The sequence below is a fragment of the Rhinichthys klamathensis genome, unplaced genomic scaffold (assembly GCF_029890125.1).
Source record: "Rhinichthys klamathensis goyatoka isolate OS25496 unplaced genomic scaffold, OSU_Roscu_1.1 h1tg000056l_1, whole genome shotgun sequence".
Classification (NCBI taxonomy): Eukaryota; Metazoa; Chordata; class Actinopteri; order Cypriniformes; family Leuciscidae; genus Rhinichthys; species Rhinichthys klamathensis.
The window spans coordinates 3,980,644-4,003,048 of NW_026606601.1; the positions used below are offsets into that span (position 1 = coordinate 3,980,644).

General features: G+C 42.4%; 2 protein-coding genes across 4 annotated transcripts; one reads left to right on the forward strand and one right to left on the reverse strand.

Moving 5' to 3' along the window:
• Positions 1-2,412: 2,412 nt before the first annotated feature.
• Positions 2,413-5,648, reverse strand: LOC130083492 (THAP domain-containing protein 6-like). 3 transcript variants are annotated; one of them, XR_008806844.1, is made up of 6 exons: positions 5,540-5,642; positions 5,017-5,209; positions 4,829-4,933; positions 4,190-4,398; positions 3,183-3,284; positions 2,413-2,487 (listed from the first exon to the last, which is right to left on the reverse strand). XR_008806844.1 is itself a non-coding variant. In XM_056248513.1 (5 exons), exons 1-5 carry the CDS (start codon positions 5,617-5,619, stop codon positions 3,269-3,271), a joined length of 603 nt encoding a protein of 200 aa, XP_056104488.1. In that variant the 5' UTR covers positions 5,620-5,648; the 3' UTR covers positions 3,019-3,268. The 3 variants fall into 3 exon arrangements, 2 of the variants coding, with proteins under 2 accessions (XP_056104488.1, XP_056104489.1); XM_056248513.1 differs by lacking the exon at positions 2,413-2,487 and having other exon boundaries at positions 3,019-3,284; positions 5,540-5,648; XM_056248514.1 differs by lacking the exon at positions 2,413-2,487 and having other exon boundaries at positions 3,019-3,353.
• A 1,573-nt stretch (positions 5,649-7,221) lies between these two features.
• On the forward strand, positions 7,222-22,020 carry pecr (peroxisomal trans-2-enoyl-CoA reductase). Its single transcript, XM_056248714.1, has 8 exons — positions 7,222-7,372; positions 8,154-8,287; positions 14,635-14,800; positions 15,298-15,379; positions 15,522-15,618; positions 19,507-19,617; positions 21,436-21,547; positions 21,672-22,020. The coding sequence occupies exons 1-8, from the start codon at positions 7,261-7,263 to the stop codon at positions 21,755-21,757; spliced, it is 900 nt and encodes a 299-aa protein (XP_056104689.1). The 5' UTR covers positions 7,222-7,260; the 3' UTR covers positions 21,758-22,020.
• The last annotated feature ends 385 nt before the right edge of the window (positions 22,021-22,405 follow it).

Consider the following 22,405-nt stretch of genomic DNA (forward strand, 5'->3'; position numbering starts at 1 on the left):
TCATTTCGTTTTGTGTCAAATGTACATAGTGTAAAATAAAATCACATGGTTTTACATACTGAGATATCTTTCGTGTTTTAATAATAAAAGTATTTTGCTTACTTTTATACATTTTGCTTAGTATTTCTTGTAAAATTTACTAAATCTGATTATTATTATTATAATATTAAAAGTTCAAAGCGCAAACGGTCGTGTATGGTCCAGAGCCGTTGAAAAACACGGCTCTGGTCGTGTCGTGCTCAGAACACTGGAAGCTGGATGAAGACACCATAGACATAATACATAGACGCGATACGTCAACGCGTCCGCCATTTTGCGGAGGGCAAGACTGCACTGTAATCAAATGCAAGTAAACGGGTGAGCTGCGGTTTTTCTGGATAAAAACAAAAATAACGTTTACATTTATCAACCGATTTCAGTGGTTCGTACATGGTGCACAAAAAGTTCCATCTCTAGTTATTTAAAATCTCGATAGTTAGACTTATAAAAAAATTTTTAATAAGGAATTGTCAAAGCTCAGGCTTGTCATGTATTTGGCTTTTTATTCTTGGATAAGAATTGTGAAGACCCCCATACTGAGATATAATTTAATTTTCATATTAAATTAAAGTTTTTTTTTTATTGTGGAAAAAGCATTTTCTGTCTTTAATCCGATTTTAGCTTCTCTTGTGCTTAGAATTGAGCCATTGAGAAAATAAAACAAATCAGCAAATCACACATGCAGGTGCTTTCTGTATTTTTATAGCACAGAAATTTTTGATATTTACAGATACTCCAAATATACAATAAAAAAGATAACTGATGGATCCTTTATGGTAATATGATATGGACGGTACAATTAGAGTGTGCAATGAAAATAGTAAATATAAGAAAGTGAGAAGTAATAGTAAATAGTTTAGTGTATAGTCAATAAAATAAACAAACAGTATACAGCAAATAAAATAGTAATGATACTTTTTTAATACTATAATAAAAGCAATAGAATATAAAATATTAATTACAGAATATAGACAATTAAAAAATTAAATAGGGACTAGTACAATAATTTAACACCATAACTATAATAGATTGATAATCGCAAGTGGTATAATAATAATAATAGCAAATACATTGTAATTTTAATTGCAGAATAATATAGACAATAATAAAAATAGAAAATGATTAATTTCACTGCTATCCATCAATCATCTATAATCACTCATCCTTTGTACGTTCACAGAGCTAAAAACCCTTTGAAAAGAACTGCTTTGCAGAGCTTTTTTCTTGAGTTGCCACTCTGTAGTGTCAGAGTGTTAAGTTTGGCAATGTGGTGCATCCTCAGTTTGTGAAAGACAGACACAACTAATGACAAGAGAGAAAAATTATGGTTGTCAATTTCCAAACTGTGTTTCCTGTATGTGCTCCTTGAGAAAAAACACATCTTCAGAACCAATCTCAGCTCTGACAAACTGATTGATCAAAGAAACTCTGACCGGTTTCCCAGAGGATGACTGGCGAATAAACCGCTCTGCTGATCTGACCACCTTCACTGTACCCTCAGAAGGAATCATCAGCCCTCCATTGTTTTTCAGTGAAAGCAAGTGGTAGTTCTGATCAAAAGACGCAGGTACAGCATCTGCCACCAAGCTAGCACGGCACACATCACAGGAAAGCTTTCTCAAAATCTGACGCACCACAAAACCTGAAATGTACACAAGGGCATTGTCCACAAGGCTACCAAAGCGGGTTGGCAGGTAGCTGTGGTCACACACAAGTGCAGAAACGTTTACAAAAGGGGATCTCAGATTCATCAACTGCTAGAGATGATATTTCGACAGCTGATAGCCACACGGTCTCATCCTGTGGTGCCACATTCCCTCCTTGGAGAGACACCGCACCGGACCATGAGACGCCGGAAAATGCCCTGGAACTGGCCTGCAGTAGGATTGTTATTCCATCCCCCTAAAAACCAAACACAAACACACACAAACATGAAAATTCGCTGATAATGTATTCACCCCAAGGCCATCTAAGATGTATATGAAAAAAAATCTTCATCAAATGAAGAAAGAAAATCATATACATCTTGGCCTGATGGTGACTACCAGCAAAGTTTCATTTTTGGGTAAACTAGAGCTGCACAATTCTGGATAAATTTGTGATTCTGGATGAATCACGATTTTTTTTGCTGTAATCCTACTTGTCAAAGGTTTAATAGACAAAGGCGAATAATTGTCATTTAGGAATAAGACGGTGCAGGTGTTTGAATCAATATTCTTTGTTACGATTAATCATGCAGCACTTCCATTAATACGTATATATTGCCTCTTTTCAGATTATATTTTTTTATAATTTCTAAATTTCTGAAATCCCTACCTGATGCCCGAATTGAATTGAAGAGGAGCTCCAGGTGATCCTGGCTGAATCGGTAAGTGAAATCGTAATTGTTCAGGAATCATCAACATTAGGGTGTCAATATTGATGATGAACCCCATGACAGACAGGTACCTTAAAAATAAAATGTTTTGTCAGTATGATCATGGCAAAATCAAGATACTCTTAAGAGAGCACAATGTAATTTTGTTCACTGAAAGTTGTAAATGGTATTGATGTGGCGGAACAACACAGTGACATGCCATTGTGGTGACCAATAGATAGCTCTAATGATAGAACATTCGCTCCTTTGACTTGAGAGCAGATTAGTTAGAGAGACTGAGGGCAAATGATACAAAGTTATTTGTAAAATCCAAAAACTTTGGGGCTTTTGAGAAAACATTCAGGGACGATTTCCAAGAAGCCACACCATTGCAATGTCTCTGGTTGGTAATTATATTTTCCTAGTACATAAAAGACAAATTCGCAAAATTACTGCATGCTCTTTAAGAGTATACTGTAAATTAGTGTCAGGGTTAGGAACCTTTAAGTAAATGATTTACCTCTAAGGCATTAAGCCAACTAGGAACAATTTCAGAACAGAACTGGAAAGGCTTAAAAATACATACTTACCAAAAGAAAGCATTTGATTCATCACCATTTTGCATAGTATTACCTCAATGAATTCAGCCGTTGCTTCAGTGTTTAAACTGTGAATAGCCAAGGTCTCTTAATGTCCGCAGAGCTACAGCGACTGAGCGACTTAGTGTCTGTGCAGCCAAAGACACCTTCATCTTCTGGGAATCAAAATGCACGTGCTTGCCTGTTACCTTGTTGGCTGCATGCAGTCCATCTTTGACTTGAACTGCATTTAGATGAACAATGAATGTCCAGTTGATCTGACCAGTGCTGCTGGTTATTGGACTGTAAGCCTGCAACATTTCGAGCCAGCTTCAACATGTGGCAAGCATCCATCATCACAAACACCTTCTCACCAGTCACTGGATGTGTGGAAAAGGTTTTTAAGGGCACAAGAGAGTTTGCCTTTAACTGGCACCCAAGTTGGGTGCACATGCTAATATTAGAAGCATGTCCCTCCATTGTGACACACACCACTCTTATTCCACGCTCATGCAGTTCCTCCAAGGCATGCACAATTAAGACGTTCTGTGTATCTGGTGACAGAGAGTTGGTCAGGTAGTAGGCAATTGGAGCCTTCCAATGGCCTTGAAGGCCAACCACCATAAAAACAAGAGCTTCTGTGGCAACATCAGTTTCATTCATACCATCCCCCATATCCACAAATACAGACATTTTCTGTGTATTAGGATTGTACTGAACATGTTTTTTGATAGCCATGGCATCCAACATGAGAGTCACACATCCATATTTAGCTGGGTCTTCCTCTTGTCGTCTTTTCAACATGTCCAACATCATCATGTTGAGGCCAGGTTTGAAATCTACAGAACTCATCCACCTTTGTAAAATGAAAAGTAGTTAATTAAATGTATTAAACTATTTTGTGCAATCAAATTCAATGTGCAATCTTTGTGCACAAAATCAATTGTGCAATCAAATAAGAATACCTCTGTAATGTATGTGGATGTGGGAGATGGAGAGACTTTCTCAAATAGTTATAGGCTTTTGGGCCATGTAAGTGAAGAGTGAGGGCAAACTCCCTCTGCTCCTTTGTGTACTCGTGGCACTGTTTTGACAAGAGGTCTATCGGAAGATCTGAAATTCAGTTATAACAGACTCTTGCAATAATAATGGAAATAATAATAACAACGGGAAAGTGTACACATAAGATATGCATAATTGTTTTTGTTTTTTTTACCAGAGTAGAAATTGAGCCACTTTCAAGTCTTCATTTATGAGGTTCTTCCCCTTCAGATCCTCCAGAAGATCATGCACAATGCTCTTTGCCCTCCGTTCTCGGTCCTTCACATTCCTCTTCTCTCGCTCCAGACTCTCCACTCTAGCCAAGGCTTCACAGAGTCTGGCCTTTAAACCAGTGGGAGATGCAGGCAATGCATAGGTGTGGTCCTAGAAAGAAGGACGAAAATGTTTTGAGTACTGTTTATATCACCTGACACATTCTCAGTTGGTTAGTGAATAGCTAGTACAATGTTATACTTGCTGGCTTGCATTCTAAAACATGCTGTGTTGAATATGCTTACCTGACTGACACACACAAACACAGACATACATACATAACAGGTATACAAAGTGTACTGTTATATATGCATGTATTGTTTTATAATTCATCCAAACTTGTTCTTTTGTTAAATACCTGATGTGACTGTCTGATTGAAAATGTGAGTGCTTTCCCCTTTAATTGATGTGATGGCAGTAAATTGTGACAAAATTGTTATTCGTTTATCAAAATGTCATTTTCGGTGAGAGACAGAGTGGTTTGAATATGAACAGGGCCATAATGCTCACAGCTCTTCTGGGTTTAAATAGAAATACTCACAGCATTAGGCAGAGGAGGATCAGTCTCTTGGAAATGCTGAGAACAGTCCACTAACAGGCTTTCCTCAGCTTTCTTTGAGGCTTGTGTAGTCCTGGTTGCAACGGGCTAAAAAGGAAATAAAAATATAAACAAATAACCATTTAATGGCAAGCTATTAAATCATTATAATCTAGTGATGAAAAACCTACTCTTTGTTGATGAGTCGGGAAACTGAAGACTGATGGTTTAGCTCCATTCCTAATCCTGACAGTCTGACCTGTCCTGTCAAAGTGATCCGACTTGAAGTGCTCACTGCATAGCACAGAGAAATCGCTTGCGGAAAAACCTTGCCTTCGTATAGCTACTTCCCACTGTCTCCTCAACTCTTTGTCTTTGGGAAACCTTCAATGTGTGAGAAAAGTGAGCTAGCGAACTAACGAACGTTAACGTTACAGTAAGATTCACAACAGTAAGAAACGAGTACTTGTCATAAAAGTCGGTTTTAAGAAAATATTTAGATTTTCAGGAAATTTACTTTATAATATAAAATATAATATAAGCTAAAACTATACTATAAATCATGTCAACTCATGTCTTCACAGCAAAGTTAACTAGAGACACCGCAAGCAAGCTAACGTTATTTTAGTTTGACTAACTCCGGTGGCCAACTAACGTTACTATTACTAATTATATAACGACCAAATACAACCAGAAACAAATGTTCAGTCTTACTTGTGAAAAGTAATTCCCCGAGACCTGTTTTCAATAGTGCGGCGATTTGTACAGCCCCAAGCAGCACATGAAGCAGGCATTTTTCTCAACTACTGTTATGAGAGAAATGCATAGGAGAAATGAGAATGTTGCCCTCCGCAATATGGCGGCCCGCTGGTAAGTCCCGCCCCTTCCGCTTACCCCGCTGGACCCATGGCTGGACCCGGCTGGACCTCTAGGTTGAAAAATCGTCAATGCAAGTGAATGAGAGAAAATAATTATTTTCTAATCCCGTTTGAATTTTGCAATGAATGTGAACATATGTTGTCTGTGAATTTTTTATATAATTTTTCGTGTAAAGAATGCTACAATTTAGCGGGTAGAATTTTCATACGGTTAGACTATGTGTGAGAGCACTTTGTGGACTACAACTCTTCGCTGCTTTCGACGCGTTTGATATACGTCACCACCACTAGCACACGGATAGCGCTAAACATGCCTTTGTTTGAATGGTGACATTTGGGTACAAAATACACAGGCATCTCGATCTAATTCCTTAGATTATCGCACCGTGATTTGTGGAAGGAAAATGTGTTATGCGGTGACGTCACACATGCGACGTGTAGTCTTTCTCGTTATGTCTATTCCACAACTGCTAGCCAAAGAATCATGCAATATACTGTCAAACTCGTTACATGAGAAATTATATAAAAATTCACAGACAACATATGTTCACATTCATGACACAATTCAAACGGGATCAGAAAATAATTATTTTCTCTCATTCACTTGCATTGACGCTTTTTCAACCTAGAGGTCCACTTGGAGTTTTACGGATGGGCGGGACTTACCAGCCTATGTATGTATTATGTCAATACGCACAACCGGCACATCCGGGAACTTAACTGTCAATTTCGTCCCCGCCCCTTTTTGGGGGAAACAAACTAGACTTTCCATAGACTTCAATACAAAATAACGGCAAAAAACAACGTCCGTACACAGCCGGCAGGCGTAAATAACTTAAGAAATCAATTATATAAAACATGTCAAGTAATTATATGTCCACCCTGCCTGCCATAGAGCTTGAAAGATACATACACAAACTTAATTTGGTCAATTTAAAAACATGTCCCTTTATTCTCCCAGCGTCAAATTGGTGTAACAACACCACCCAAAGGGGTTATATATATTATAAGATATATTATAATGTATATTATAAGACATAATATATACATTTAAAGATGCTTATACATTCAAAAACGAAGTAAAATCATTCACTGGCTTACCATGGTGACTCGATGAGGTACGACTACGAGTAAATGTCCGGGAAAGACACCTCTGGCCACTGGGTGGGGTTGTTACCATAGACAGTAAAATAATTAATTATTAAAATAAATAATTTGAGGCTGGGAGAATGAAGGGACATGTTTTTAAATTGACCAAATTAAGTTTGTTGATGTATCGTTCACGCTCTATGGCAGAATAGGGTGGACATATAATTACTTGACATGTTTAATCTTAGTGATTTCTTAAGTTATTCACGCCTGTCTGCTGTGTACGGACGTTGTTTTGTGACGCTATTTTGTATTGAAGTCTATGGGAAGGCTAGTTTATTTCTCCCAAAAGTGGGCGTGAACCTTTTCAGAGACATTCTATGACGCAGCGCCGGTTGTGCGTATGGAAGACACACGGAAGGGACTTTTATTTTGCTTCACAGTCCGTCTCGTGACGTCACAGAAATCATGGCTTTGTCCAGTGTTTTTAAAGCAGGTCTTTTCAATCACAAAGTTGCAATCGTGACGGGAGGTGGGACTGGGATAGGAAAATCTATTACTTCTGAGCTCTTACAGTTAGGTATGCATTTACTGGTTTTACTGATGGATTTATCCTTGTATTTAGATCAGGATTGTATACGATAACGTAACACTAACAGTGAACTTTAGTCCAGATATTGAGCAACACAGCAATCGGCCAATAAAATAAAAAAAAAAAAATTTTTCCTGGTCATCAATCACCAATTTAACTATTACCAATGCAATGTATTTCATGTTTTTAGATCATAATTTCCATTCAAGACAGGTGAATTTGGTAACATATTTTGGAGGAATATAAATTTAGAAAATAATGTTTAAAATGTTTTTAGTAATAGAATGTTAATATACTGTAGGAACAAACCATCTGTAAAACGTTAATAAAACTTTGGTTTTGCCTGTTAGTGTCTTGCCTTAACTATTAAATATCTTGCACTTAAAAATAAAAAGATATATATCATATATAGGCTATATAGACCTTATTCAGAGCAGCGCCATGACAGGTATGAAAGCGAGGCTGCGATTTGGAGATTTGCCGTGTTTTCAATGGCGTCCACTGTAAAAAGCTATATAAAGCTCCTAGATCACTCATAATTTTCCACAGCTCATATTTTCAGGAGTTTAAAAAAAATGATCTACTGTAATTTCTTGGGAAAATATTTTTGCAATGTTTCACCAGCAGAACAATTCAAAAGCACATTAAATAAAGTACAACCCACTGAAGAGATGTATGCCTCTCACAGCCTTGCTTTTATTTCAGTTAAAATTCAAAGATGAATATGGTCTAGCTATATATACAGTCTCAAATATCACCCATGTTGTAGGATGCAATGTGGTCATATCATCCAGAAAGCTTGAGCGTCTGGAGTCAGCAGCTGAAGAGCTGGCACAGAAGATCCCCCCATCCAGTCCGGCTAAAGTGACCCCTGTGCAGTGCAACATCCGGAATGAAGAAGAGGTGACAGTCTCGTGAACCTGTTTTTATACATTGCCTTCATGCCAGAGAAGCATGTGTAAAATGTCTTTGTTTTCAGCACGTTAATTTAGGAAGGTAGGCTATAGGACAAATTTTGGTTCCCTTTCGAACGGTCACTTCGTATTGCGTAGCTATACGCAGTGGGGAAACTCCCTTTCCTCGATTTACTGAAGCTTATATGTAAAACGCATTTGCAGCTGCACAGCCAGCCCCCTGAGCGTCTGACCCGCTCATAGGCTGTGCTGCAGCAACTGCAAATCCAATGGCGCGGGCGACTCTGACGCACAACCAATAAGCTAGCCCAACGTCAGAGCCCGTCGAGGGGGCGTGCCCTGCCTATATAGACCCCCGAATTCGCCATTATAGCAGATTTTACTCCTTCAGCGACAGTACACATGTCCCTGAGCTTTTTACTGTAGCATTCGCCGTCGAACAAGCCTTTCAGCCTGAGCGTGCTTCTCTTCAGCAGACTTCGCCTGCACGTCGATTTCTCCTGACGCTGTCTCACCTGTGGCTATCCGGCGACATTATATCCTTTGTTCTATATTGCTAACATTCTTTTCAGTATGCCTCGTCCATCCTGCGCCACGTGCGGAGGCCGTCTGCACGAGGCAGACCAGCACACGAGCTGCATTTCCTGCCTGGGGATCGACCACGCAGAGAATGCTCTGTCTGCCGGCGGATGTGAGGCCTGTGACTGCATGCCTATATCCGCGCTGCGCAATCGGCTAGCTCTCTCCCGGGACGGCGACGCCGCTTCATCCACGCTTTCCGTTCCAAGGAAGAAGAAGCGTCGCAGCCAACGGCAACCGGAGGGTATGGAGATTTGTGAACGCACGCCGGCCGCGTCCCCGCGTGCTTCACTTTCTCCGACTCAAACGCCATCACCGGTCCTGTTCGCAGGAGACCAGCGCCCCCCCCCCCCCCCCTCACGTGGCGGGCCTCGTCTCCTTCGGCGGATCTCTCGAGCGCGACGACAGCTTATCCATCGCCGCTTCCGAGGACGAGTGGCCGGGCTCTCTCGACCCCGTCACCGCTTCTCAATCGGTGGCCAGCGGATTAGCGACCAGGACGAACTCCGACGCCGAGATGCTTCGGATCCTGACGTAGGCCGTCGCGGACCTCGACCTCGAGTGGGCCTCGCCCGAGGAGCCGCCTCGTAGTCGGCTGGATGGATGGTTTCTGGAGGGGCGCCAGCAGGCCCCGCGTCACAAACCGGCGCCATTTTTCTCCGAGGTCCACGAGGAGCTAACCAAGGCCTGGCGCGCTCCATACTCAGCACGTGTGGGATCCGCAGTTTCCGCGACGCTTTCCTCCGTGGATGACGCAGCGGAAAAGGCAGCTCATCTTTGCCCGAGCTCTGCAGCTAGCTGGCGAGCTAGAGCCGCTCATCCCAACAAACCCTGCCGTAACACCTCAGCCCTCGCTGGACGCGCGTACGCCGCCTCCGGCCAGGCTGCATCGGCCCTGCACACGATGGCCGTGTTGCAGGTCTACCTGGCCAAACTCCTCCGGTCCATGGACGAGGCTGGCCCGGACCCGGAGACGTTTCGGGACCTGAGGAGTGCTACGGACTTAGCGCTGCGGGCTACTAAGTCTACAGCACAAGCCATCGGCAGAAAATGGCTAGTTTGGTCGTGCTCGAGCGCCACCTGTGGCTTAACCTCACCGAGATCAAGGAGGCCGACAAAACGAGGTTTCTCGACGCTCCGGTGTCCAGCTCCGGTCTCTTCGGCCCGGCGGTGAAGGGATTCTCGGAGAGGTACACGGAGGCACAGAAAGCGTCCCAGGCCATGCGACACTTCTTGCCGAAGCGTTCGGGCTCCGCGTCCAGCAAGCCCAAACCTCCGCCTTCGCCTCATCCAGCCAAGCCGGCGAAACAGGCCTCTCAGCCCCGCCCTGCGGCTGATAGCCAGCGCCAGTCAAGGCCCGCTAAGCGCTACCCGCTCCCCAGGCGTCAAGGCCCTCGACCCAGCGCCGCGGCCGACCAGGCGCCTCCGAAGTCGTCCTAGCACGGAGGGGAAAGAGAGAGGGCTCGTGTCTCGCGCTAGCCGGACCACCCTCGAAGAAACCAGCAAAACTTCCCACAGCTCCCTGTTCAGTTCAGGCGGCTGGGGATTTTATTATTGTAAACAGGCCCGCAGCAGTGAGCTGCTGCGAACTGCAAACAAACGCCGTTTTCACGGCCTTGGTCTTTCTGGGCACGGTTTTGGACTCGGTGACAATGAAAGCGCGGCTCACTCAAGAGCGCGCGCTCTCGGTACAGACACTGGTAGCCGCATTCAGGGCGCGCAAGCGCGCGCCTCTGAAGAGGTTTCAGAGACTGCTTGGTCTAATGGCAGCTGCATCATCAGTACTCCACTTGGGATTACTGCACATGCGCCCGCTGCAGCACTGGCTGAAACGCCGTGTGCCAACCCATGCATGGCAGTCAGGCAGCCTGCGCATTATGGTGAATCAAGGGTGTTTGAGAACACTGGTTCCCTGGCGGGCTCAGGACTGGTACTGCAAGGGGGTGACCATGGGGATAGTTTCCAGGAGGAAAGTGGTTTTTACAGACGCATCCAACATGGGTTGGGGAGCGCTGCACGAGGGCAAGCCTGCCTCCGGCCTCTGGTCGAGCACGGAGCAGAGCTTACATATCAACTGTCTGGAAATGAAAGCAGTTGGTTTGGCCCTAAAAGCTTTTCTGTCAAACCTCAGGGGTCACCACGTCTTGATCCGTACAGACAACATGTCTGTGGTGGCCTACATAAATCGCCAGGGTGGCATCAGGTCAGGCAACCTGTATGTGATGGCGAGGGACCTCCTCATGTGGGCACAAGCCAATCTGAGCTCTCTGAGAGCAGCGCATGTCCCGGGCGTCCAGAATGTGGGCGCGGATATGCTCTCAAGGGGCAACACTCCCCTAGGCGAGTGGTCCCTGAACCCTCAGACGGTCAGACTAATATGGGAGAGGTTCGGCGAGGCCGAAGTAGACCTTTTCGCCTCAAGAGCCAACACCCACTGCAGGGTGTTCTTCTCAAAAAACAGGGATGCGCTGGCTCATCTCTGGCCCAGCCGCCCCCTTTACGCGTTTCCCCCCGTCTCGATGATCCCACAGGTTATCGAGCGGGTCAGGGAGAGCGGATGCCCAGTCCTTCTGGTGGCTCCTCTCTGGAAATCCAGACCATGGTTTCCGGAACTGGTTCAGTTGTCGGACACGACCCCCTGGCCTGTTCCGATGAGGAAGGATCTCCTCACACAGGCCAACGGAACGATGTGGCATCCCCGACCCGACTTATGGGCCCTCCATGTGTGGCCCCTAAACGGGTATCCGGGGACCTGCCTGACAGGGTCTTAAGCACTATCTCTGAGGCAAGGGCCCCGTCTACTCGGCGCCTTTATGCTTTAAAGTGGTCGGGTTTTTCCAGCTGGTGCTCGAAAAATCGTATTGACCCAGAGTCATGTGAGGTTTCAGTGGTGCTCGCCTTCCTGCAGGAGCTACTGGACGCGGGCCGCACCCCGTCCACGCTCAAAGTGTATGTGGCAGCCATCGCAGCGCACCATGCTCTGGTGGCTGGCCAATCACTGGGAAGGAATGACCTGGTGGTAAAGTTTCTGAAGGGTGCTAGGAGGATTAACCCCTCCAGGCCCCCTTCGGTGCCGCCTTGGGACCTCTCCACGGTCCTTAGGGCCCTGAGGGGTCCACCTTTTGAGCCGCTCCAGTCGGTTGATCTAAAACCACTTTCGCTAAAGACTGCTCTCCTGTTGGCATTGGCATCTATCAAGCGAGTGGGAGATTTGCAGGCCCTCTCAGTGAGTCCTGCATGTTTGGAGTTTGGATTGGATGACTCCAGAGTCATTCTCAAACCCAGGCTTGGTTATGTGCCCAAGGTGCTCTCAACGCCGTTTAGAGCACAAGTTATTACGCTATTAGCCCTTCCCCCTTCTGCTGAGGATGGGGAGGTTAATCTTCTCTGCCCTGTCAGGGCGTTGAGAATCTATTTGGAGCGTTCTGCGTCTTTTAGACAATCGGAACAGCTGTTTGTCTGCTTTGGGGGCCGATCTAAGGGTGATCCAGTCACTAAGCAAAGACTGTCTAGATGGATAGTGGATGCCATCTCTTTGGCCTACACCGCAGTGGGTCAGGTTTGCCCCATAGGTGTCAAGGCCCATTCGACCAGAGGTATGGCCTCGTCGTGGGCTTGGTCTTCTGGTTTTCCCATTCAAGATATTTGTGATGCGGCCGGCTGGTCCTCGCCTTCCACATTTATGAAATTCTATAATATGGAGGTACCTTCCCTGCAGGCGAAGGTGCTTTCGGTATGATTGAGACCTGACAGTGGCTGGTCTTGTCTACAAAAATTACTGTGCATAATCACATACATATTATATAAACCCGCTTCGGCCGGTAATAAAGTATACTAATAATCCCGACGGTGTCTGGTTTTGCTAGTATATTCTGTTAGTGGTGACTGACTTATTATGTATATTAGGCAGACCCGACTGTGTCTGGTCTGTTATATATACATGTATATGCATATGTTTTTGGGTTCCTGAGTGGCAGGACAACCAGTTACTCAGGGTGCGGCGTTTTGCATGGTGTCCCCACTGCGTATAGCTACGCAATACGAAGTGACCGTTCGAAAGGGAACTACTCGGTTACTATCGTAACCTCAGTTCCCTGAGATAGGGAACGAGTATTGCGAGTATCCGGCCGCACTATAGTAACTGGTGAAGTTGTCGCTTCAGTCGTATAACCTGCTATAATGGCGAATTCGGGGGTCTATATAGGCAGGGCACGCCCCCTCGACGGCCTCTGACGTTGGGCTAGCTTATTGGTTGTGCGTCAGAGTCGCCCGCGCCATTGGATGTGCAGTTGCTGCAGCACAGCCTATGAGCGGGTCAGACGCTCAGGGGGCTGGCTGTGCAGCTGCAAATGCGTTTTACATATAAGCTTCAGTAAATCGAGGAAAGGGAGTTTCCCCACTGCGTATAGCTACGCAATACTCGTTCCCTATCTCAGGGAACTGAGGTTACGATAGTAACCGAGTAGTTTCTCCATCTGGCAATTCCTGTTTATAGATAATAGTAGGGTCATTCTGTATCAAATCAACCAAATTTCATAAACTTCCCCAGCTCAAATTTTTGATTTTGTTCATACTTTTTCCTGTAGAAAGACAAACATAAATAGTGATGAAAACCAAAAATTTGGAGACAAATTTATACAGGGGGCAGGAAATGACTTTAGAAAGATTGAACCAAGATATTTTAATTACTTTCTAAAAAAATAGTGGATTATTAAATATTCGTCCAAGGCATTTAATATTTTGGCTTTTTTTTCATTTATGTATGTCTTTTACCAGAAAAGAAATACAAAATAAAAAAAAATAGCTGGGGACTTCTGGTTGAGTTGAGAATGAGAGTTTTTTTTTTTCTTCTTCTTCAAATAGAGATTACGATTCTGAACAGACAAGTTGAATGAATTACTTTAAAAATCGGTTTGAAAGAATTATTCAGTGACTTATAAATACTTAACTTGTTTCATTACTGCATGAATCAGCGTTTTTGAATGAATCTCTTGAATGAATGATTCAATGACAAATTTAGCAGTCACTTTTCACCACCTAGTGGCAAACCAATGAATCGATACAATCGTGATTTGAGGCGCCAAGTTACTTTCAATGTGTGATTTCCTCTATTTTGATCGCTATAACTTTTATCTCAGTATTCTGTGATAATTTGAATATTTCTGAAACACAGAAATATCAATACTGTGTGGTTTGAAAAAAGACTGCGTGCTTGTTGTGTGATTGAAGCTGACAACTGCTCTCTCTGGCTCAGCGCAGATTTGAAGAGAAGAATGAATGGCTGTTTGGAATGGATTTTGAATGGATTGTAGGGGCGTGGCTTGATGTAACAGGGGCGTGGTTTGTAGTACTGCGGGACACAGTTGGACACAGACACTTCGATTTGAAATGTGATTTTGTCAAAGGTTTATTTGGGTGGCACAGGCGAATCGTTGTCGCATGAGTGTTTGATTAATCGTGCAGCTCTGCACGGAATGACCCTGTAGGTTTGGATTATAAAGTGGTGTGACTCTACAAAGAAAATGTAGGCTATTATGTAGCTCAGGGATGGACAACTTCAGTCCTGGAGGGCCATTGTCCTACAGAGTTTAGCTTCAACCCTAATCAAACACACATGAACAAGCTAATCAAGGTCTTCATGATAGAAAGTTACAGGCAGGTGATTTTTTCAGGGTTGGAGCTAAACTCTGTAGGACAGTGGCCCTCCAGGACTGACGTTGCCCATCCCTGATGTAGCCTATCTCTCATTTTTGACAGGTGAAGAACCTGATGGCCTCCACCCTGAAGCTCCATGGGAGGATCGACTTTTTAGTGAATAATGGAGGTGGACAGTTTTCCAGCCCTGTGAACATGATGAGTGCAAAAGGCTGGAATGCTGTGATTGACACCAACCTCAACGGAACGTTCTTATGCTGCAAAGAAGGTTCGGAATGCGATGTGATGTGAAACGCGAGACATGGTTTAGCTATCGGCTTCACTCTTAAAAAATAAGACTTCCAAAAGGGGGTTTTCACAGCAATGCCATGGAAGAACCATTTTAGGTTCTCAAAAGAACCCATAGACTGTATAAAAAAAAAAAAAAAAACCTTTCAGCGAACTGTTCTTAAAAGACCCATTTGTGTGTGTGTGTGTGTGTGTGTGTGAGGAACATTTTAATAATCCAAGGAACCCCTTTCCACTATAAAGAACCTTTTGTGCACTAAAAAGGTTCCATGGATGTTGAAGGTTCTTTATGGAACCATACAGCAGAGGCCAATAAATAACCTTTATTTTTAAGGGTGTATTTGTGATTGTATGTGTAAATTGTTAGCCTTATTTCTAACCCTACAGTCTATGTTTCTAACTAAATAAGGAATTGACATGTTGACAATTTTCCAATTCAAGAGCTACTCTCATACAACTTTTGCTTTTGATTCGTAGCATACAATGCATGGATGAAAGATAATGGAGGTGTGATTGTGAACATCATTGCGGACATGTGGAAGGGTTTTCCTGGAATGGCGTGAGTTGGTAAAAATGTTGGTTAATAAAAATATTGTGTATTACTCTACATTTAATGGCTGGTTAAATATTCATCCTCTCATGGTAATGCATTTTGTCTCCTTTCAAAGCTATGTTTAAACTGCCAGACTTTTTTATGACAGGCACACAGGAGCGGCCCGAGCTGCAGTGGACAACCTGACCAAGAGCCTGGCCATTGAGTGGGCTGACAGTGGCATCCGGGTCAACTCTGTGGCGCCGGTTAGTGCCAGTTTGGAAACAATTGGAAAGCACACTGTATTTGCATAGTGTTGTCCAAAATGAGGTTAAATTGTTTGAATGATATTCGCGATTATTGATTTATCGGCTGATCGTGGTTATTCGATGTAATCGCAATTATTTGAGATAGATAACCGCAATAATTGTTTAGATTTCAATCACATTTGGCCAAAGAATATAAAAAACACTGTTGTAACGTACATATAGATAGTTAAAGGTCTTCCTTTATATGAAATTAAGGGTTGTGGGTTACAGCAGACTGCATTATACTATATTATATTATATATTTTCAAAGCATTAAAGAAAATCACATGTGCCTATTTTATTATCATTTGTATTATATTATATACAATTTATGTTAAAGAATAACGTATTAGGTTTACACTGTAAGTGACATGAACAAAACTTAAAAATTAAATCATTATTATTTGTGTGGCATTTAATCGTCAGCACAAAATACATGATTGACACAGGCCTACCACAAAATGAAAACGTAAGTATAAGCTAATTAAATGTGGCGAAAAAAAAGCTTTGTCTTGCCTGAAAAAGTTTCCATGATTTCCATTACACGAGAGTAGATGTTAAAACTTCATGCTGATTTGTACTCTGCTTTCGCCAAGATAAGCACAAACTAAGACGTAGCTTTACAGTAACCTATGCTTCTCTCTCTCCATCCATTTACGCTTCCTTCCATATGGTGATGTGAATCTCCTTCTGTCCGGCGTTAACGGCTGCAGTGTACTTGGCGCGTCAGCACACACAACGGCTGCAACTACAGTGTGCTCTCCCTAGTGGACCAGCACGACAACCGTCTGGATTGAGCCGAGTAGGGGACATCTCTAGGGTCTTCAAGTGGGCACCTTCCGTCCTCAGTGTTTCGTCGACTAGCCCACGACACCTCAAGAGGGCTCGACAGTGACTCTGGCGTCCCAGAGTCACCCCCCTCCGTCCCCCACTCAACTCAGCCCAGCTTACTGACCTTTACATCCCTCCTGCTGCTGAGACCTAACCACAATCTCACAATCTCTCCGCAACCCAACCATACGCGCCAACCCGTTTGACTAAGGCTGTCGAGTAGGGATGTCCCGATACCACTTTTTCACTTCCGATACCGATACCGATGCCGCAGCTTTGGCTTTTGCCGATACCGATATTAATCCGATATTTTTATTTTATTCTTAAACTAATAAAAAATATAGCAATTTTCTCAATTAGCCACCTAAAATATACCTCCTATATAGTCCACAACAACAGTTGATTATGAAAGATTGCCACCCTTTATTCAAACACTACAAAAAAATAAAGAAATATATAAATGAAAGAAAATACAGGTACTTCAGTACTTAAAGCTAGCTAGCTACCAACAGGTTTAAAGTTAAAACAATTTAAACAGCAGCATTCTACATTGTAAATACCAGTACAGTTTTTGTTTTTTAAATCAAGTAGAATTTCTATAACTGTGTGTTAAACTGATTATCACTCTTGTGTGTGTTAAACACAATCTACTTAATACAGACAGCTTCATTATAAAGATAAACAACAAATCCCCAAAATATATGATCATAATCTATGACAAAAATGCAATTATAAACTAGATTAGTGGATAATACACATTGCTCTTTTTATTGTTGTAAAATACATTCATGAAAAACAAGATAACAAAAATGAAAAAGATAATTATTTTAGATATAGCTAAATCTGCTATAAAATTGAGACATGTTTTAAGTGTATTGCACAGCTATTTAATGAGGCAGCAACATTAATAATTATTAATGTTAATAAGCTTTAATTGCGTCACTGCATTATGATATGAAAGGCTCCAATACAGTGCGGCACAAAGCGCTTATGCGCATCCCGAGCGGAGAATGATGCGCTTGAAGCCACGTGGAGTTACAACACGCAGCGCGTCGAGTCCGCTTTGAAAAGTTCAAAGCACAACGGAGATACATATTGATGGACAGTGTATTATACAGTATCTATCTATGCAATCGTTTATTGAGCCTTTTCTTTTAACAGTTTTAAATTTCAGTTACTGTGCGCGTGAAGAACAATTATAGTGCTCTGATTCTAGTGTTGTGATCAAACCGACAGCGTCCGACACCCGGTAGAGAGTAACACGATTGAGTTACAGCAATAAAGTCCAGCAAGATAAAGTTGTTTTATGCGAAAACATAGACCTTTATCTTACAGATCAAGTATAATAGTATTAACATTGAATCATCTTGAAGATAGTTTCATCATTGACTGTAAGGGCCGTTACATAGTCAACGCGAGCGACGCGAGCTACGCGCTCCTTTTCATAGTACACAAGCGTCACCGGCGATGCGTGAAATGCAATACACCGATCGCGCAGCAGGGGATAGTAGAGTCTAGAGTCGGGTCACGTAATGTTCAGATCAAAATGGCAACTGAAGAGGAGTGCATATTGCTGATTTTACATCGGCGGCAACAAAGGATGTATACGAACAAGCTCGCATAACTTTTCCTCTTCGCCCGCCATTGTATTCAAATCTTCTTCTTCTGTAAACATAATAATATACCTTTTTATGTACATTACTTGCAATGTCGCCCCCACCGACAACGCATAGTATTGCGTGCATCGGTGCGTCGCGTATCAAAAACTAGGATGACACATTTGGCTACGCATCGACGCATAATGGCGGCCGAAGCGTAGCGATGTGTAGCCTTGCGCACGCGTATGCGTACCGATGCGTTGACTATGTAAGGGCCCTTAGGACTAGTTTTAGTCTACAATCACCTCGCTAACTATAGTTACTTTTATTTTGAAAGTGTTACCGGTTACTTTCGCTTCCAAATAAGGAATAGACCACGTGACTTCCGTTTTTTGTTTATAAACGAAAAACGAATAGACTGAAGTTCAAAGACTCTCTTCATTCTTTGTTCAAAAAGGAATAACGATAAAATGATCGCCAAAAAACGAAAAACGGGCCGTTTTTAATTGGTTTTTCATTTTTTGATTCTGACACCTAAAACGGTTATTTGGTTTTTCGTTTTGAAACAAAAAACAGAAAAACGGTATTTTCGTTTTATAATTACAAACGAATTACGGATTATCCAGAGATCCCCTGACCGGCTACCCACAATATCGGATTTGGATCGGCCTCGTCTGATCGATACCCGATCCCGCAAAAATGGCAGTATCGGAGCCGATACCGATCCTGAGTATCGGATCGGGACTGTCCCTACTGTCGAGCCCCACTGTCTTCGTTAAAGTAGGTTCAGTGGCAACGGTTCCGTATGGCATACTACCGCAAAACACCATATCCGCCCAATCACCAACCCTCATTCACGCAATATACACAGGAACGTAATAACTGTAATTACTATGCAAACTATACAAATAAACCAACAGACTCTTCGAGTTTTTCAAGAATTCTACGAAACCGTAGCGTGGCGGCCTGTACACAGCCAGCCAGAATCTTTCCGTCTAAACCACAGCCAGTTGCTGCTCCTCTCTGCTGCTTCAGATAAGTTATTTACTGTGCGACGCAACTCTTGGCCACTGAATCCGACGTCTCTGAGGAACCGGGTTGTAGAGTGTGCCACAAATCCTTGACAACCCACTTCCACTGGATAAACCTGGACTCTCCATCCTCGCTGTTCTGCTTCAGTGGCCAGATGAGCATACCGCAGTTTCTTCCTCTCATATGCCTCATCTACAGCATGCCTCATCTGCCTCATCTATAGTATTATGGCCTCATACGTTTTTACTAAATAACATGTTTTTATTATATGTAATGCAATTCCAATTCAACTGCAATGTACACTCCTAATTGAACTGTCTTTTATCACAGAGACAGTGTGTGTGCATTTTTTTTATGTTTATGTTTTTGTGTTTCTTGACTGTAGGGAACTATCATATCAAAAACCGCAATGGAAAACTACAAAGAATATGGTCCTACTTTGTTTAAGATGTCAGTGCCATTAAGTCCCGCTAAAAGACTTGGTGTTCCTGAGGAGGTATCTTATAACCTATCATGATGTTGACATTTTGAAATAGCAGAAACTAATCGAAGATCAGAACATAATAACTGCTTCTATATACTATATAGATAAATCTGTGTGTGTATGTATGTATATGTATGTGTATGTATATACACTCACCTAAAGGATTATTAGGAACACCTGTTCAATTTCTCATTAATGCAATTATCTAATCAACCAATCACATGGCAGTTGCTTCAATGCATTTAGGGGTGTGGTCCTGGTCAAGACAATCTCCTGAACTCCAAACTGAATGTCAGAATGGGAAAGAAAGGTGATTTAAGCAATTTTGAGCGTGGCATGGTTGTTGGTTCTAGACGGGCCGGTCTGAGTATTTCACAATCTACTCAGTTACTGGGATTTTCACGCACAACCATTTCTAGGGTTTACAAAGAATGGTGTGAAAAGGGAAAAACATCCAGTATGCGGCAGTCCTGTGGGCGAAAATGCCTTGTTGATGCTAGAGGTCAGAGGTGAATGGGCCAACTGATTCAAGCTGATAGAAGAGCAACTTTGACTGAAATAACCACTCGTTACACCCGAGGTATGCAGCAAAGCATTTGTGAAGCCACAACATGCACAACCTTGAGGCGGATGAGCTACAACAGCAGAAGACCCCACCGGGTACCACTCATCTCCACTACAAATAGGAAAAAGAGGCTACAATTTGCAAAAGCTCACCAAAATTGGACAGTTGAAGACTGGAAAAATGTTGCCTGGTCTGATGAGTCTCGATTTCTGTTGAGACATTCAGATGGTAGAGTCAGAATTTGGCGTAAACAGAATGAGAACATGGATCCATCATACCTTGTTACCACTGTGCAGGCTGGTGGTGGTGGTGTAATGGTGTGGGGGATGTTTTCTTGGCACACTTTAGGCCCCTTAGTGCCAATTGGGCATCGTTTAAATGCCACGGCCTACCTGAGCATTGTTTCTGACCATGTCCATCCCTTTATGGCCACCATGTACCCATCCTCTGATGGCTACTTCCAGCAGGATAATGCACCATGTCACAAAGCTCGAATCATTTCAAATTGGTTTCTTGAACATGACAATGAGTTCACTGTACTAAAATGGCCCCCACAGTCACCAGATCTCAACCCAATAGAGCATCTTTGGGATGTGGTGGAACGGGAGCTTCGTGCCCTGGATGTGCATCCCACAAATCTCCATCAACTGCAAGATGCTATCCTATCAATATGGGCCAACATTTCTAAATAATGCTTTCAGCGCCTTGTTGAATCAATGCCACGTAGAATTAAGGCAGTTCTGAAGGCGAAAGGGGGTCAAACACAGTATTAGTATGGTGTTCCTAATAATCCTTTAGGTGAGTGTATATACACTGAACAAAATTATAAACGCAACACTTTTGTTTTCACCCCCATTTTTCATGAGCTGAACTCAAAGATCTAAGACTTGTACACAAAAGGCCTATTTCTCTCAAATATTGTTCACAAATCTGTCTAAATCTGTGTTAGTGAGCACTTCTCCTTTGCCGAGATAATCCATCCACCTCACAGGTGTGATCAAGATGCTGATTAGACAGTATGATTATTGCACAGGTGTGCCTTAGGCTGGCCACAATAAAAGGCCACTCTAAAATGTGCAGTTTTACTGTATTTTACTGTACCCGACAAAAAAAAAAAAAAAGGTTGTTAATTGTGGCCTGTGGAATGTTGGTCCACTCCTCTTCAATGGCTGTGCGAAGTTGCTTCAGTCAACAACCTGTTCTGCTCAGATCCTTAATATTTAATATGGATAATAATATATAAAATATTTATATATTTCTATCAGATATCACCAGCTGTATGTTTCTTGCTGTCTCCGGCTGCCAGCTACATTACTGGAGCAACCCTGAAGGTCGATGCAGGACAGAGCCTATACCACTCTGTGTGGGAAATCCCAGGTACCCATATTTGAGCCGGATGAGACCATAACACATGCTGTATTTGTTTAGAAATCAAGGACGGATGTTGACTCACTATGAGTATGCAAATGCTTTCTGTTTCTGTTTGTGTCTCTCTGATCAGACCACAGTGCCTGGCCTCCAGCCCCAGATGGAGAAAATACAGACACACTGATAGAAATCATGAAAATGACCAAATCCAAGCTGTGAATCATAACAAAACAAGTCTAGACTGTCAAACAGCTGCTCTTCATCACAGCGTGGGTGGAGCACAAGTGTTTTTTTTCTTTGCTAGGAATTGTAACGCGTCTCGACTGTGGCTTTTGAGTGATGCTCACTGAATTTTAGCATTATCATTGCATAATTAACCTCTAATAGTTCTTGATTATGTGCTTAATCAATGTAAATATGTGTAATAATATGATATTGTGAATATAACATTTGTAATTGTGAGATTTCTAAAAAAGAACATGTACCAACTGTCACGTGAGATTACAAATATGTAATGTATTGTTTAAGAAAATAAAGTTTCTGTTGAAACAACTTTTAAGCAATTGTATCAGTTTGCTGGGTCATTTCTGATATAAAGTATAGCTTTTTATCTGAGTAACAGTAAAAAAAAAAAAAAAAACACTTATATACCATACTTTCAAAATTATGCTAGTAGACACTTACATTTTATTAAATATAGTTTGATTATTTACACTATTGTAAGAAAATGAACATGATCCTTTAACCGTTTTGTTGTTTCCACAGAAATACCCACCAAAAATGTCCATCCTGATGTTGACTTTTGTTAATTAAAGTGATATTATAAAAGAGAAAAATAAAAATTACATTTAAGATTAATGAAAAACA

What these genes read in the sequence shown, in the direction of transcription:
- LOC130083492 (XM_056248513.1), bottom strand. Translation starts at nt 5,619, where the DNA reads ATGCCTGCTTCATGTGCTGCTTGGGGCTGTACAAATCGCCGCACTATT. An exon ending in TCCCGACTCATCAACAAAGA is followed by an intron (nt 4,934 to 5,016) that starts GTAGGTTTTTCA and finishes TTTCCTTTTTAG; the next exon opens with CCCGTTGCAACCAGGACTAC. An exon ending in ATCCTCCTCTGCCTAATGCT is followed by an intron (nt 4,399 to 4,828) that starts GTGAGTATTTCT and finishes CCTTCTTTCTAG; the next exon opens with GACCACACCTATGCATTGCC.
- pecr (XM_056248714.1), top strand. Translation starts at nt 7,261, where the DNA reads ATGGCTTTGTCCAGTGTTTTTAAAGCAGGTCTTTTCAATCACAAAGTT. An exon ending in TTCTGAGCTCTTACAGTTAG is followed by an intron (nt 7,373 to 8,153) that starts GTATGCATTTAC and finishes CCCATGTTGTAG; the next exon opens with GATGCAATGTGGTCATATCA. An exon ending in CTCTGTGTGGGAAATCCCAG is followed by an intron (nt 21,548 to 21,671) that starts GTACCCATATTT and finishes CTCTCTGATCAG; the next exon opens with ACCACAGTGCCTGGCCTCCA.